Genomic DNA, 18,689 nt, shown 5'->3' on the forward strand with positions numbered 1-18,689 from the left:
AAATATAAGGCGAAAGTAGTGGAGCGAGAAAGATAAATTTTTACATTTACTGCTTTTCAGGTTTTTTTTTTAAACATTGCAGTGATAATGCTAGATCGTAGATAATCTTATTATGACGTGTAACAGCAACAAACTTGAAAGTGAAAAGATATCTGGGACGAAAATATGCAATTAAAGTAATATCCAGTTATAAGGAAAAGAAGATGGCTGTAGAAATGTGTAGCTAAGGATGATTAAATAACTTAAACTTTAAAAACAAGATATTCATTTCAGGGATGAAATAATGGAATGATTTTTTATCTCAAGCATGGAATAAGGCAGTAGTGCATTAGTACTCTGTTGGTCATTTTTATTTTTAGAATTGAATGTACAAATGAAAAATTCGTGCTCTAGAAGAATTGAGGGGAATAATAATTTGTAAAAATATATTTCATTTTTCTGATTGTGAAAGTAATATCTATTCATTATTGAAACCATATTTTTATTACAAAAGGCAATGTCCATGTGCTAAAAAATCCAAACTTTATATTTAAAAGTATATTGTATTAAAAGTGTAAGACCCAAGTACAGTAAAGTGTTGATGACAAAATATAGAAGTGGGTATATTGGTGTTCTTTTCAGGTTTGCTGTATGTTTGAAATTTTTAATAATAAAATGCTTGGGTGGAGTAAGAGACCCGTTTTGCCTCCTCGTATGCCTTCAACTTTCCTCTTAAAATGGGGAAAAATGAATTATATTACATTGCATGATTTGTTATTTCCACTTCTCTCAAACATCTTTAACGTACATCTTTTTATACACTTTTCCATAGTATGGATGTACCCTGATGTATATAACCATGCCCACGTTAATGGGTAATTTATAATTTTAGGCAGTTATTGGTTTTTCAGTTTTAGATCCAGTGCTGAACATCATTAGGATATACCTGTATTTGTTCACTATGTGCAAGTATTTCTGTTGAATGGTTGGCTTCCTAGAACTGAAATTGCTGGGTTAAAGAGTATTTGACTTTTTAAATTAAATGGATATTGACAAAGCAGCTTCTTAAAAGGTTGTGCTAATTTACATTACCACCAACATATGTACGACAGTGCCCATTTCCCTGTACTGTTATTTTTAATTATATCTTTTGACTTTTTCTGATTACTTTGTAGGATTTCTTTGCTAATGGGTATTAAGTTTTGTCTGCCATATTTTGCAAATTATTTTCTCCCACTCCGTTCCTCTTAGTTTTGTGGTGCGATTTTGTGCTTTTAAAACTTTTCTATTAGGTATAGTGTGTACACAGTAAAATAGAAGAGCCTTAAAAATACAGCTATCTATATATATATCTGTGTAACCACCCTCCTAGATCAAGATATAGAGCATTTCAAGAACCCCAAAAGCCTCCCTCTCCTCGTTCAATACCCTATTCTAAAGGTACCAATACGATCTCAGAGGCAGCGGTTTAAAAGGGAAGTTAGGGGAATTCCCTGGCGGTCCGAGTTAGGACTCCGCGCTTCCAGTGCCGGCGGCCAGGGTTCGATCCTTAGTGGGGGAACTAAGATCCCGCAAGCCGAGGGCGCGGCCAAAAAAATAAAATAAAATAAAAAGGAAGTTAGACTGTGCCACTCTCATGTCTAAATCCTTCCAGTAGCTCCGCACTGCAAGAAAATCTAGACCTCCTACCCGGGTCCACGTGGCCCTACGGCGGTTGGCAAACTGTCTGTAAAGAGCCGGATAGTAAATCTTTTTGTCTTTGCGAGACCTATGGTCTCTGCTGTAGCTATTAAACTTTGCCATTGTTTGTGGAAAGCAGCCACAGAAAATATGTAATTGCATGGGTTTGGTTGTGTTAAAACTAGAACTTTATTAACAAAACCGGGCAGCAGCCTGGATTTGGCCTGAGGGCCGCACTTTGCGGGGACCTGCCCTACAAGAAAGGGGCCATTACGCGCCTTTCTAACCGCTCTCCTCCACCATTTTGTTTCGGCCACGCCAGCCGCCTTTTAAATCTTTAAACCTCCAAGCTCTGTCCTGCCCTCAGGTACTTTGCTCCTGGCTTTTTCCTCTTTCTGGAAAGTTCCTTCCCATCCTCAGGTTTCAACTCAGATATATAAAATATATTAGAAAAGGGCTCTCTAAAATATGCATTCCTTCCGCATTTATTGTTATTACATCACCGTGCAAATGCCCTTCATAGAATTGGTAACACACTGAAATTATTTTCTTTTTTTTCTCCTCCCACTAGTTTGTAAGATCCAGGAGGGCAAGCACTCTTTTTTTTCCCTCACTGCTGTGGGCTGTTTCTCCTATACCCAGAACAATGTCTGGAACATAGTAGGCATCCAATACAGGTTCATTGAATAAAGGAATGAATGAAATAAATTACATTCCTGGATTTTCTAATGTTGAACCACTTTTGTTTCTACTTGGTCATGCTTGTTATTGTTATATCTGTATATTCAAGTGAATTTGGTCCATAAGTTTTGTTATTTTTTAGGAGAGTACTATTTCAGTTCGACTTTGATATCAGGTTCAACTTATAGTTAAGAGAAAGAGCTATTCTTTGAAAATTGTTAAAATGAAAATTGTTAAAAACCATATAAACCTGGTGCAATTTTGGGAGGTCATTATTTGTGAACTTTTTCATTTTCTTGCATGGTTATTGACCTGTTCCAGTGTTCTTCTGTTCCTTAGGGCAACAATATTGGTAATTCATATTTTTCTAGAAGATTATCTATTTCACTGATATTTTCACGTTTAGTGATATATAATTATATATAGTAATCTTTAAAATGATTTTCTCTATGTTTATGGTTGATCACATTCCAAACATTTTTTTGTTTGCTTTCTTCAGGATTGCACTTATTAAAGTTTTACCTTTTTATTAATTTTTCTAGGGAATTGAATTTGCCAGTTATACTGTTTTCTAATTCATTAGTTTCAGTTTTTAATCTTTATTCCTTTCTATATTCCTTAGATTTATTCTTTTGCAGTGGTTTTCACTGTACGGTCCAAGGACCCCTAGGTGTTTCCCCAAGATTTTTTCAGGGGATTCGCAATGTTAAAAGTATTTTCATAATAATAGTATTAAGGCTTTATTTATCTTTTTTTACTCTCATTCTCTCAGAAGTAGAGTGGAGTTTTCCAGAGGGTACATGTCATGTGACATTGAAACAGACTGAATAAATGCCAAAGAAAATATGATTTATCCAGTTGTCTTCTACTAAGGTAGACACTGAAGAGATTTGCAAAAATGTAAAACAATGCCACTCTTCCCACTACATTTTTGGTTTTGGAAAATATAGTCATTTTTCAAAAATATACCTTTTTAGTATACATTAACAGGTTTATTATTGTTGTTTTAAAGGAATTAATGAATATTTTAATTTCTTAGTTTTACTTTATAATATGGTAAATATGATAAATATTACCCACATAAACAAAAGCTTTTTGAGGTCTTCAGTAATTTTTAAGACAGTAAAGGGGTCCTGGGACCACAGAGTTTGAGAAACACTATTGCATTGCTTACTAACTTTTTATATTGAATATGTAGTTTATTATTATTTTCATTCTTTCTTTTGATAATGAACCCACTTATTTCTATGAATTTACACAGATTCCTCATTGTCTATGTATAACCTGTAATTTTTTTTTAGATTTCAGAGATATGTATATTCTATGACGTTAACGAGTTTTTTTTTGTTTTGTTTTGTTTTGTTTTGTTTTTGTTTTTGTTTTTTTTGGTTTTTACCCAATCTGGGAAAATGTTAATCAGGCACATGTCTGATCATGGCTAACTGTCTGGACTCAATTGTAGCAGAAACAGTGGCTCTTACAACTGTGGTTTTACAAAACCATGTAGCTCTTGAATTTATTCTGGCTGGTAAAGGAGGTGTATGTGCCTTCATTGATGAAGAGTGTTCCACATACCTTCTAGATAATTCAGAGGTGATCTGCAATTTGTTTGACCATATTTAAAAGGAAATCACTTAATTATGTCACATCAAATATTAGGATCTGTGATCCTGGGCTAGTAATGTATTGGGAGAATCTGGAGGGAAATTTACACAAGATATCCTAATACTGAAAATAGTGGGGGGGGGCAGTGTTAATGGTACAGTTGTAGTTATAAAAGGCCATTTAAACTCTTATTGAAAAGAAATTACAAGAATGGTTTTCATGCCAAAGTTGAGTAGGTGATACATTACATAAATAAAAATGGAAGTGGAGGATGCCTTAGAGAAATAAATATTGGAAAAAATACAAATTCACATTTTAAAAGTTGGGACTGTGGGCTATGAGAGAGCAAAATGGAGAAAATTGCAGATGGAACCCCTCTTAACCAAGGAAGTATAAAATTAGAAATACAAGTTAATCTTTTAAAGATGGTGAATAGCTTTTAAGCAGTTTTGGCACTTGCTAGCAGGCTTGGAGATTAAAACATTTTAAAGTAAATTATATGGCATATGAGAAGGTAATATGTGCTATGTAGAAAAATAAAATGGGATGGAAGATAAGTAAGGGGATCAGTTTTCTATAGGGTGGTTAGGGCTAACATCACTGAGAAAGTGACCTTTGAGCAAAACTTGAAGGAGAAGAGAAAGTCACTCGGGTATCTAAGAGGAAATCACTTGGGTATATAAGAGGAAGACATTCCAGACCCAGGGAAGAGCAAGTGCAAAGGCCCTGTTACAGGACCATGTCTGGAATGTTTGGGAAAGTTCGAACTTATACATATGAGACTAAGGTGAGGGCAGTAAAGAAATATATCATGAAACAATTCTATAAGTTAAATATATAAGTGCCATGGAAAATATTCCATGGCACTGAGTTTTTTCTTAAGGGAGGTAAGTTTTGATCCAAGTCTTCCAGGAAGTAATTACACAGTTTGATGAGGTAGAGGGCATTCCAGATGGAACATTCCATCTAGATGTGTTAGTTAACATAGGTATTTACCTATATTCTAGTCATATAGTAAGTCATATATATATTTTAGCTATTATTATTAGGGATAATGTTTATTACTAAGTTTTATATGTGAGAAGTATACAGACTGGTTTAGCTGGTGAGAAGGAGTTGCTTTGGGTATGATCTGGCTACCATTTTTAACCAATAAAATAGAATTTTCAAATTACCATGACATATTTAGTAAGATTTTTTTTCTTTTTTGTATTCTAGATACCAGAATAATTTCCCTTTCTCACCTTGAAACGACCTGGTCTAGCAGAAGGAATTTTCCTGCATTGCTTGTGAGAATCTTGCATAAATCAAAACTGCGATACTATGGAAAACCCAATAAAAAGATGACTGAGCCATACAAGGTATAAGTAGTGATAAGATATTATATGTTAATTTAGCGCTCATGAATTATAACTTACAGACCTGACTCTTTATTAGGATAATTTATGTTTAAATAACATATTTTAAAGTTCAACTTAATAATTTTAAAAATGAACAAATATATATTTCAAGGTATTTTTCTATGTAGTTTCTTATAGAAAAAGAAATTCTTTCTGTATTAGTGCCCTTTAGTTCCCTTGATCCAGCTGTTCTCCTTCACACCTTTTTCTGTATCTTCAACTTCTTCTTCTTTACTGTGCTTTCTACACCAGCATATAAATATAGTCTAGTCTTCCATTTTAAAAAAGGAAAAAAATCTCCTTTGACATCAGGACTCCTGTATTCCCTCTGTCCTTCTCTTTGGGCAAGCTCCTTGAAGAAGTAGTCTACACTATATGTTTTCACTTTCTTGCCTCCCTTTTACTTCTCAACACAATTAGTTTGACTTTTTGCTTCAGCTGGTCACTCACCAGAGACCTAATTGTCAAATCTATCTGATACTTTTCTGTTATCTTGACTCTCTATGCCATATGGTGCTGATTTCTGTCCTGTGTTTTTTTTTAAACTTAACATTTTACTGTATTTCCACATGTTATCAAGAATTATTTTAGGTGCTTTATTAAGCTTTTATAGTAAAAGTTATACATATTTACAGGGAATTTGGAAAATGTATAAAGATATATAAAGCTGATAAATAATATCAACCCAAATCTTACCACTCAGAGAGAACCACTGTTAATATTAAAGTGTGTTTTATTCCCCTTTTTTGTATGTGTATATCATATATATACACATATCTGTGATATCATATGTATGTCATAGCACATCTATGCATATATGTATGCCTATCATATATTACATATAACTATGGCATATATCATAGTAAATTATCTTACAAAATGGGAATCATATTGTACATACAATTTTGTATCATTTAACATTTTCTTAAGTATTTTCTCATATTACTAAAAATTCTTCATTTATAACTTTTCGTCATTACAGAATCTCTCATATCATAAATTATTCAGTGATTCTCCTATAGTTTTGCTTCCTCATTCTTAAAATAAAATTTGAACACCCTGTAGGTTAAAGTAACAAATATGCATGTGCTTTTACTCTTTTTTTCCTAGACCTTTTTGGAAGTTGCTGACAGTTCAGGCACAGTGTCAGCGATTATGTGGAATGCCCTGTGTCCTGAGTGGTATAAAAGTTTGCACATTGGTTTAGTTCTTCTGCTTCAAGATTATTCTATTAAAAAGAGTTACCCCTTCAGGATGAAGCCTCTCCCTGTGAATCCACGGGTCAAACTAATTTCTACAATGGGTTAAGTATTCAATGAATTTGTTATTTTATAGCTATTTTGTTTGTATACATTTGCAAAGTACCATATCAGTCAAAAGCCCTTAAAAATTACTGAAGCTGTTAGAAACTGACAGACTTTAAATTCTTTTATCCATAAAAATTTTTGAGCAATCACTTAATAAATATGTTTATTTATTATTGCATTTTTTAAGAAAAATCATCTGAGATATATATTGTTGATTAATGAATGAGTGCCGCTTGGGATGTACTTATTTTTCTTTCATTTTTTTGTATTAAAATATTAAATTAATGACTTGAATATAATTTTTGTTACTACGAGGTGCTATTTGAAAAGGCTTTTGTCAAAATTTTATTTTGAAATAATTTCAAACTTACATAAATGTTGAAAGGATAGTATGAAGAACTCCCATATACCTTTCACACAGATTCAACAATTGGTAACATTTACCTTTGCTTTATCATTCCTCCACCATATATATATATATATACACACACACACACACACACACACACACACACACACACATATGTATTTATCACCTCTGAACCGTTTGACAGTAAGTGGCAGCCATCATACATACCCCTTTACCTCTAAACACTTCAGTAATATTTCACTCTATATTTCCTAAGAACAAGAACATTCTATTACATAATCACAGTATAGTTATCAAAATCAGGAAATTTAAAGTTGATATAATACTATTATCTAACCTGTGGTCAATATTTAAATGTTACCAATTGCTACAATCTTGAAAGGGCTCTTCCTGATTAGTATTGAAATCACAGTATTGACATCTTGGCATCATCCTAAATATTTTGGGAGCATTAGAATTAATATAGTAAGTGATTGCTTTAAGATGTGGATATGATTTTTTTTGCATTTCCCTTTTTCAAAATTGTAGGACACATCATTCAACAATTTTAAGCATTGTTTTTGGCTTTTCATAGTTTTATACTGGACCTTTATTTCTGTGTATTCTGAACTCCCTAGCTGACCCATTAAGCTTAATTATTTAAAGAATGTTCAAATAATGTAGCCTTTGTTCACTATTTACTGAAATATATATTTAGGAAAATCTCATATGATTCTCTATTAAAATCTTAAGCATTTGGTAGACATCAGTCTTGCTGGATGAACAAGTCATTACTTAGATAGTTTGGTACAACCAGTCCATCATCTCATTACTCTTTATTACAGGAGAAATTAAACTCATATTGCTATTGAGACTTAATTAAGAAAATGTAGTAAAATTTAGCGAGAGGAAGCTAATTCAAAATATGTATTATTGTGTCTGCCAATTTATAAATTCTTTCCCACTACCAAGCATCTCCAGGTGACAAAATTGCTTTAGTAAAAACTGAGACATTCTTTGTCGATAACAGATAAGCTAAGTAACTTTGTTGATGTCACATAATAAATCACTGGCATAGTGAAAATTGAAACCTAGTTTTCCTGATACCTAACCTAGTGTTCTTTTTACTAAATACAGTGTTTTCTGGTGTAAAGAAAATTAATTTCAATCACAGTTTTTATGTGTCTATGGACAAATCTAGAAATGTGTCTGTACTAATAGCTGTTTCTAAACCTTAAAAACATATGGAAAGTGGGACAATAGACAGCATGTGACAAGTAGATAAACAGCCATTAGAACGTAGCAGTGAAACTGATTGAGCTGTATGCTACCTCTGCTACATAGAATTATAGGGCCGGATTTTCATAATGGAAACTCTCTTTTTAGGATATGAGAAGCTATTTACACTTTCAAGTGAATAATTGCAAATATAGAAATCGTTTTTAAAGTGAGAGCCTTAATGAGAATATATTGAAAACGTGCCTTTTAGCCTTTACAGCAGTCTTACTTATTAGTGTTAGCATCAGTCTCTGTTATCCCATACCTTTTTGATAAGTAATAGGACCTTTTTCCTCTTTATCAGGGGTCAGCAAACTATTTCTATAAAGAACCAGACAGTGAGTATTATAAGCTGTGCAGGCAGTATAGTCTTCTTCACAACAACTCAGCTCTGCCTTTATAGAGTGAAAGCAGCCAGAGATAATATGTAAACGAATGGGCTTGGCTGTGTTACAGTAAAACTCTATTTGCAAAACACAGGCAGCCATCTACAGGCCATAGTTTGCCAAGTCTACGTGTATAAGTAGATGTCAATACTGGCTGTACATTAGTATCACTTGGGGAGCTTTAAAGAATCACGAGCACCCCACCCTCAGAGATTCTGAATTAATTACTCTGAGGAGGGGACCAAGACGTTGGTGTGTCTCTGAAACTCCTCAGGTGATTCTAATGTACAGCCAGGGTTGAAAACTATTGATATATGATCTTTTAAAACCTCAGTATGATTAATGATCTTTTGAAGGGAAAAAAAGTTCTGTAAACCATGCTAGGCACAAGGGACACAAAGATAAGTAATATAGAATTCTACCCTTAAAATTAGTCTAACAGGGTAACATATGTAAAATGAACAAATTACAGTAAAATGAAAGACTGCTGACAGTAAACAGTAAGAAAAAAGAATGAATGGAAGGGGAGAGGAAATGAACAGAAATTGAGGAAAGAATGAATGGTCTGGAGAGTGGGAGAATGGGTTGAATTGGAGAAAGTATAAGTGAGGGTTAGGAATAATAGCAGGGTAGTTTAAATTTTATGAGAGGAAAAATGAGAAAGCGTATGTAGTTGGGGCCGGTTTGGTCAGTTTAGGAATAAAGATCTGTGATACCATCACTGCCTTCTAGGTGTTGATGTTGGAAGACAAATTATTGGGGTAATTTAGCTTGGTTTATTTTTTCATACTTACACATATAGTTCCAAGTTATACAAACTAAGATGCAATTTTTTAAAAAAACTAAATAAATGGAAGCTTATAAAGATGAAAATTCTATTGCAAAAAGAAGGACATATTATTTGCTGGTAATGTATACTTTGTATATTGCCATTTTGTATATCATTCTTTCCCCATATACAAAATAGTATTCAGTTGGCATACACAAATAATAAACCTTTTAAAGTCTTGAGATTTTCAGACTGTGTGGCATAATACATATTGAGATAATAGCATCAAGTGTTTTTGGTTTGGGGCAAAGGAGGTTTTTAATTGATTCAAAATCCTAGCATTTTAGAGCTGGGGGGGACCTTGAATATAACTGAGTAACTATGGCTATGAGAGTGCTTTGTAAAATGCAAACCATTTTCTAGGTGCAAGGTGTAATACAAACCTTCCTCACTCGTACATGAAAAGGTAAAAGTGAATTTTGTAGTCACATGGATGGTAATAGGTAAAATAAGAAAGCAATTATTTTCATCCTGGTTTAATCTTTGTTTGCTACATAGCAAATTCTTAGAAAAATATTACTGGCATTAAAGAAATAGAAAGCCCAGATAGTTCTATAACTGTTAAAGAAATTGAACCAGAGGTTTAAAATCATCTCACAAAGAAAATACCAGGCAGGTACCATTTTACAGGCAAATTCTAGCAAACATTCAAGGAATGTACCATTCCAAAACTATTCCAGAGAATAGAATAAGAGGGCATACTCTCTAACTCATTCTTTGCTACCAGTATAACTTTGATAATCAAAACCAAACAATAATATTATGAATGAGGAAAATTAAAGGCTAGCTTCAGCTATGAACATATGTACAGATATTCAAAATTGAAGATTAGCAAACTGAATTCAGTTATATGTGGAAAATGATCACACGCTGTGACTAAGTTGCATTGTTCTCCAGCAATGTGAAGTTGGTTTTACATATGAAAATCTATAAGTGTCACTCACCACACAGATTAAAGAAGGTCATCCTAATAGAGGCACAAAACACATTTGCTAAAATTTTACACACATTCATAAATTTTAAAAAGAAAATAGCGAGAAAAGGAACCTTCCATAACTGATAAAGGATGTTTGCAAAATCAAAACATAACAACAAACACAACTTTTTTAATATAAATTTTTTAATTTTATTATTTTATTTTATTTATTTATTTATTTATTTTGGCCGTGTTAGGTCTTCATTGCTGCGCGCGTGCTTTTTCTCTGATTGCGGCAAGTGGGGGCTGCTCTTCGTTGGGTGCGCAGGCTTCTCACCGCGGTGGCTTCTCTTGTTGCGGAGCACAGGCTCTAGGCACGTGGGCTTCAGTAGTTGTGGCACGTGGGCTCAGTAGTTGTGGCTCATGGGCTCTAGAGTACAGGCTCAGTAGTTGTGGCACATGGGCTTAGTTGCTCCGCGGCACGTGGGATCTTCCCGGACCAGGGCTTGAACCCGTGTCCCCTGCATTGGCAGGCGGATTCTTAACCACGGCACCACCAGGGAAGCCCAACAAACACAACTTTTAATGGGGAAAATTTAGAAACACTCCTTTTTAAAATGGGGAACATTGATGGCCTCCTATTACTATTTCTGTTTTGTTGTACAGGCTATCCTAGCCAATGTGAGAAGATAAAATCCATTAAAAGCATAAGAATTTTTTATTGAAATGTAGTTGACATAGTGCTGTACAATATTATGTTAGTTTCAGGTGTCCTACATAGTGATTTGACATTTGCATACATTATGAAATGATCACCATGGTAAGTCTAGTAACCATCTGTCCCCAAAGAAAGTTATTATAATGTTATTGACCATATATCTTTTATTGTATATTACATTCCCTTGGCTTACTTGTTTTATAACTGGAGGTTTGTACCTCTTAATTCCCATCACCTATATCATCCCCCCTCCCCTGGCAACAGCTGGTTTATTGTGTATCTGTGAGTCTGTTTTTCATTTTGTTTGTTTGATTGTTTTGTTTTTAAGATTCCACATATAAGTAAGACCATATGGTATTTATCTTTCTCTGTCTGACTTATTTCACTTAGCATAATACCCTCTAGATCCATCCATGTTGTTGCAAATGGCAAGATTTCATTATTTTTAATGGCTGGGTAATATTCCATTGTATGTATATATAGACTACATCGTCTTTATCCATTCATCTATCAATGGACACTTAGGTTGCTTCCATATCTCGGCTATTGTAAATGACACTTCAGTGAACATTGGTGTGCATATACCTTTTCGAATTAGTGTTTTTGTTTTCCTCAGGTAAATACCCAGAAGTGAAATTTCTGGATCATATGGTAGTTCTATTTTTAATTTTTTGAGGAACCTCCATATTGTCTTCCATAGTGGCTGCATCAATTTATAATCCTACCAACAGTGCACAGGGTTCCCTTTCCTCTACATCCTCTCCAACATTTGTTATTTGTTGTCTTCTTTGATGATAGCCATTCTGACAGGTGTGAGGTGGTAGCTCATTGTGGTTTTGATTTGCATTTCCCTAATGATTAGTGATGTTGTGCATCTTTTCATGTGTCTGTTGGCTATCTGTGTGTCTTCTGTGGAAAAAATGTCTATTCAGGTCCTCTGCACATTTTTTAATTTGGTTGTTCTTTTTCTTTGATGTTTGTTGGAGTTCTTTGTCTATTTTAGATATTAACCTCTTGTTGGATTATCATTTGTAAACGTCTTCTCCCATTCAGTGGACTGTCTTTTCATTTTGTTGATAGCTTCCTTTGCTGTGCTAAAGTTTGATGTGGTCCCATTTATTTTTGCTTTTGTTTCCCTTGCCTGAGGAGACAGATCCAAAAAAATATGCTAAGACCAATGTCAAGGAGCATACTGCCTCTGTTTTCTTTTAGAAGTTTTATGGTTTCAGGTCTTACATTTAAGTCTTTAATCCATTTTGAGTTTATTTTTGTATATGGTGTGAGAAAGTGGTCCAGTTTGATTCTTTTGCGTATAGCTGTCCAGTTTTCCCAACATCATTTATTGAAGAGGCTATTTTTCCCCATTGTATATTCTTGCCTCCTTTGTCATGGATTAATTGACCATGTAAGCATGGGTCACCAGGGCTATATGCTCTAGGAGTGCCCCCTTTGTGGGTTGTGTGGGCCCTCCTGTTGTGGCTGACTACTCTGGGCATGCTGGTAGGCGGGGCAGCCCCTGGCCTGCTTGGCTGCCAGACCCTGCCTTGTGTGGAGGCTGCTGGCTGCTGGTAGGCGGGGCAGCCCCTGGGGGGGTGTTGAGTGGGGCTGTGGCTTGTGCCATCCTGCTGGTGGGTGGGGCTGGGTCACTACAGGACTGGCTGCTTGGTGTCGGGGGTGTCCCAGAACCCATGCTGGCCAGCTGGTGAGTGGGTAAGCCCCTGGAGCTAATAGGCTAGAGGGAGGACTCCAAATTAGCATTTGTCAACACCAGTGTCCTCCTGGTAGAAGGAGTTCCCCAAAATGGCTGCCACCAGCATCTGTGTCCCCAAGAGAGTCCCAGTTGCCTCCTGCCTTTCTAGGAGGTTCTTCAAAATTAGCAAGTGGGTCTGACCCAGGCTCCTTTAAAACTACTACCTACCTCTGTGCTGGAACTCAGAGTATGTGACATTTTGCATGTGCCCTTAAGAGTGGAATCTGTTTCCTGTAGTCCTCTGGCTCTCCTGCACATAAGCCCTGCTGCTTTTCAAAGCCAGATGTTCTGGGGGCTCATCTTCCCAGTGCAGGACCCCCAGGCTGGGAAGCCCAGTGTGGGGGGCTCAGATGCCTTGTTCTTGGGGAGGACCTCTGTGGTTATGATTATCCTTCCTGTTAGTGGGTCACCGACCTGAGGGGGGTGCTTCCTGACTATATCACATCTCCGCCCCTCCTACCTGACTTGTTGTGGCTTCTTCTTTATGTCTTTAGCTGTGGAAAATCTTTTCTGCTAGTCTTCAGGTCATTCTGTTAGGTAGTTTCTCTGTAAGTTGTACTTTTGGTGTGTCCACGAGAGGAGGTAAGTTCAGGGTCTTCCTACTCCACCATCTTGGCCACCCACCAAAGGCATAAGAATTTTAAAGAAAAACACAAAACTGTCATTATTCACAAATTAGATCTTCTACAAAGAAAATCCAAGATAACACAAAGTATTAAAAATAATAAGAAACCCACAATGCGGTATCACCTCACATTGGTCAGAATGGCTATCATCAAAAAGTCTACAGATAATAAATGCTGGAGAGGGTGTGAAGAAAAGGGAACCTTCCTGCACTGTTGGTGGGAATGTAAATTGGTGCAGCCATTATAGAGAACAGTATGGAGGTTCCTTAAAAATCTAAAAATAGTTAACCATATGATCCTGTAATCCCACTCCTGGGCATATATCCAGAAAAGACAAAAACTCTAATTCAAAAAGATACATGCACCCCAGTGTTCATATCACCACTATTTACAATAGCCAAGACATGGAAACAAGTACCCATCAACAGACGATTGGCTTAGATGTGGTATTATATATATATATATATATATATATATATATATATATATATATATATAATCAATACAATGGAATATTACTCAGCCATAAAAAAGAATGAAATATTGCCTTTTGCAGCAACATGGATCGACCTAGAGAATATTATACTTAGTGAAGTAAGACAGAGAAAGACAAATATTATATGATACCACTTATATGTAGAATCTAAAAAATAATACAAATGAATCTATTTACAAAACAGAGACAGATTTACAGACATAGAAAGCAAACTATGGTTACCAAAGTGGAAGGGAGGGGGGGAAGGATAAATTAGGAAAAAGGGATTAACAGATACAAACTACTATACATAAAGTAGATAAGCAACAAGGATTTACTGTATAGCACAAGAAACTGTATTCAATATCTTATAATAACCTATAATGGAAAATCTGAAATATATATATAAATATATATTTAGAAATATATTTATAAATTAATATATGTATATATACTTTATATATATATATATATATAAATATAAATATAAATAAAGCTGAACCACTTTGCTATATACCTGAAACTAACACAATATTGTAAATCAACTATACTTCAATAAAATTGAAAAAAATAGGGAATTCCCTGGCAGTCCAGTGGTTAGGACTATGCACTCTCACTGCCGAGGGCCCAGATTCAATCCCTGGTCGGGGAACTAAGTGAGATCCCACAAGCTGCATGGTGCGGCCAAAAAAAAAAAGAGAGAGAGGGAAAAAATAAGATATTGGCAAAGCTAGCTGTAACAGCAATATACCAAAGTCAGTTGATTTTGTACACTCCAGTAACAAAGAGTTAGAAATTACAATTTTAAAAACATAATTTACCTTGTCAAAAATAACTATAAAGTATCTAGAAATAAATCTAACAGAAGATATGTAAGACCTATTTGGAGAATATTTTAATACTTTTTGAAAGATACTAAAGAGTCCCTAAATAAATGGAGAAATATCCCGTGTTCCCAGGCAGGAGGTTAGTCTCAGTTTCATAAGTATGTCAAGTTCCCCCAAATTGATCTATAAATTTAGTGCTATTCCATCGAATTTTTTTTTCTGGAACTGACAAACTGATTCTAAAATTTATATGGAAGCACATAATTATCAAGAATAGTTAGGACATCTCTGAAGAAAAAGAATAAGGGGCTGAAGAGGGAATGAGGACTTGTCCTACAAATATCAAGAATTATTATAAAGTATAACCATGTAGTATTGGTATAGATATAGACAAACTGACCAGCAAATCATAATACAAAGTCAAGAAACAGCCCTAGACGTATAAAATTTTGATATACAACAGATGTGCTGTGCAGATCATCAAGGAAGGAAGAGCCATTCAGTAAATAGTATTGAGACAATTGATTTTATATGAGAAAAAAATGACATTATATCCCTAACTCATACCGTATAAAAATAAATTTCAGGTATATCAAATACTTAAATGTGAAAGGCAAAACTTTTAGAAGAACTTATAGAAAGTGTCTGTTTGACTTTGGGATAAGGAAGGATTTTTTGGATAGGACACAGAAATGGTAGCCATAAAAGAAAGATTAATAAACCTAACTACATTAAAATTAAGAACTTTTGTTCATCAAGAGACAGCCCCCCAAAATGAAAAAACAATCCAAAAACTGGGTGAAGATATTTGCAATGGTATAATCAACAAGGGAGTAGTATTCAACATATATATAAAGAAGTAATACAAATAAATAAGAGAAAGACAATCCAGTAGAAAAATGGGCAAAAATATGAACAGGTATTTCACAGAAAAGGATGCATGAATGAACCATAGGTATATGAAATGTTGTTGAACATAATTAGTAATAAGGGAAGTGCAAAATAAAACCACAGCAAATTGTCATTTTCTGTCATTAGACTGATAAAAAATAAGAAATTTAGGGATTTCCCTTGCGGTCCAGTGGTTAAGACTCTGCACTTCCACTGTAGGGGACACAGGTTCGATCCCTGGTCAGGAAACTAAGATTCCGCATGCCGCGTGGTGAGGCCAAAAAAAAAAAAAATTTTAACAGTACCAAAATTTGGAGAGGATGTGGCTCAGTGGGAATACTTGCACATCACTGCTGGAACTGTTAATAGTTTAAATAAATATTTAATATTCAGTAAATATTTATTAATATTAATAAATAAATAATAAATACTACTTTAGAATAGTTTGAAATTATCCTATAGGGTGGGGCATTTGCATATTTTACAATCCAGGGTTTCCCTCCTGGATATAATACCTTAGAAAGCTTTTGCCTGTGTGTACAAGGAGATATGTAGAAAAAAGCTCATAGTGACCATGTTTGTAACAACAAAAGCTGGAAATAATCCAGATGTCCAGCAATACGATAAAGAGTAAATAAAATTGTAGTATATCAACACTCTGGAACATTATTCAGCAGTAGAAATGAGAAAAAAATTGCTACATGCAGGTGCATGGATGAATTTTAGGACCATAAAGTTAAGTGAAAAAAGTAGCCCTAGAATACTGCATTATGGTAAAATTCCATTCATTTAAAGTTCAAAAACAAAGAAATTCAAACAGTATACTATCTGGGCAAGAACACGTAAGTGATAAAAAAAACTTTTTTAAATTAAGTATATGATGAAACACAAAATTTAAGGTACGGTTAACCTTTAGTTGGGGAGATAAGTGGATGTGATAATGTCGGAATAGGTAGAAGAAAGCTATTGATAATGATCTAGTTGTTAGGTTTAGTGGTGGGCTCAAAAGTGTTCAATCTATTTTTTGCTGTGTGATTTATATGCGTATATTGTTTTATATGTATTAAATATCATACTAAAGTAATATATTTGTTTTTCAGAAATCTGCCTGAACCTTCGAGATCCTCCAACTAATATAATTATCATTCCAGAAGAGCAGGTGAAATCAGAATGGAGATTGCCAAAATTAAACTACCGTTTTATCACAAGGTAAAATAGCTTCTTGTAAAATATCTCAAATATTAATTTTCGATATTTGTTACTGAAACAATGTATTGTAATTTGCTCAGAATCTACCCAAAATTATGCTGTAACAGTTAGATAGATGTGCATTTTCACAGTCATATTTGTAGAACGCTTTTTCACTGTTTAAAAATACAATATCTATTTAATAATTTTGCTTTTTTTAGATCAGAACTGGATGATATGCCACAAAATAGTATCTGTGATGTTATTGGCGTTTTAGTTTATGTAGGAAGAGTCCAGCGGTCAAAAAAGAAGGGTAAGCTTTTGATATTGAAAGTCATAAAAAGTATTTCAGTGAATAATTCTGTGTTCATATGTGCATAATCAGTTACCTTCATTTATTCTAACATTCTATCCATATAGAAAGCCGTGAAGAGTTTTGGTCATATCGCTGGATTCACATTGCTGATGGGACTTCCGAACAACCATTTATAGTGGAACTGTTTTCTACATCTCAGCCAGAAGTCTTTGAAAATATTTACCCAAGTACCCAGTTTCAATATTTTTATCATTTTATTTTTGGAAGTGGGGGCATTAACTTAAAAAAAATGATAGAGTATACTGACTTACTTACAGAATGCCATGATATTGAGTTAGCAAATTCAAGCAGTCTGATAGCATGTTTAAGTTTTTTCTATATTAATATTATAATTGGTATTAACAGATATTAACCACCTTCTGGTTTTCTATTCAGAATTAATTTGGGATTGAAACTAGTTTTTCAGAAAACAGGTGCTCTTATCAATTCCCATTTTTAGCATTTTAGACATAAAAACTTAAAATTCAGTGAAACTAAAACATAGTCTGTTTCCTTTGTATCCATTTGGAAATCGACTTAGTAGACCCCATTAAACACAATGAAGCCTTTACTAATGTAGAATTAAGTAGTAGAGGATTGGCATACTGTGTAATTAAATAATGACAGTGGTAAGTATGATGTCATTTGAGTATGGAATTAATATTAGGTTGGTGGTGTTATACCAGCTGGTCAATATTTTACTTAATTTGGTGTTGATTTTTTCCACTACTTTTATTTATTTGAAGACATTTTAAGTATGTCCTATTATGTGTTTTATATAACAAGTTAGTCTTCAGATCTACTATGATAAGGATAAAAGTATATCTAATACTTTTTAACAACTTCAGTGAATTTTTCCTTATTTGAATTTGTGACATAAAGCTATTTTAGGTATTGGTGTGCTATTTTCCTATTTTCCAAATGATTATGTGGATAACATACTGATTGTTAAGTGCTTGCCAACATTGGGGAAATTCCCAATCTTGACTACATGTATTCTTTTTTAATGAGCAACAAGATAGAAATTGTAGAATATCAGGAGACCTAGAGACCATATACAGGGCTGTTCTGCTACCCCTTTATTCTCTGTTGTAAAACAGTATTACACACCATTCGGATATTACCTCATTAGAATCCACCCTCTGCTTGTGGGATTAAATTTTGTAAATATATATGAGTAGAACTGAACATCACCCCAACTGTTATTGGAGGAGAGGGCAGAAAGAGAGTTTTGGCCAAAACCAAGGCATGGGCTTCCAAGGTAAGTGGGGCCATGACCTTTCATATAACTTCTCTCAGGGCACACAGATGATTGGTTGTGATGATCCCTGATAACAATTTAGATGGGCTTTAGGGCCAGGTCCCTCTCTCTTTGTAGCCACTTTAAACAACAAACTGACACAGGTTTTGGATAACGATTTTTCACAGAAATGTTGCCATCCATGCACG

General features: G+C 34.4%; 1 protein-coding gene across 1 annotated transcript in view; it reads left to right on the forward strand.

The window, feature by feature from the left end:
• Positions 1-18,689, forward strand: part of RADX (RPA1 related single stranded DNA binding protein, X-linked) — a 62,443-nt gene that overhangs the window by 1,475 nt on the left and 42,279 nt on the right. The window contains exons 2-6 of the mRNA XM_007178329.2: positions 5,164-5,306; positions 6,456-6,648; positions 16,798-16,906; positions 17,107-17,198; positions 17,306-17,428. Of these exons, the coding sequence (XP_007178391.2) occupies positions 5,164-5,306; positions 6,456-6,648; positions 16,798-16,906; positions 17,107-17,198; positions 17,306-17,428 (660 nt within the window). The remainder of the gene's footprint in view (positions 1-5,163; positions 5,307-6,455; positions 6,649-16,797; positions 16,907-17,106; positions 17,199-17,305; positions 17,429-18,689) is intronic.

The sequence above is a fragment of the Balaenoptera acutorostrata genome, chromosome X, assembly GCF_949987535.1.
Source record: "Balaenoptera acutorostrata chromosome X, mBalAcu1.1, whole genome shotgun sequence".
In the NCBI taxonomy this organism is placed as follows: domain Eukaryota; kingdom Metazoa; phylum Chordata; class Mammalia; order Artiodactyla; family Balaenopteridae; genus Balaenoptera; species Balaenoptera acutorostrata.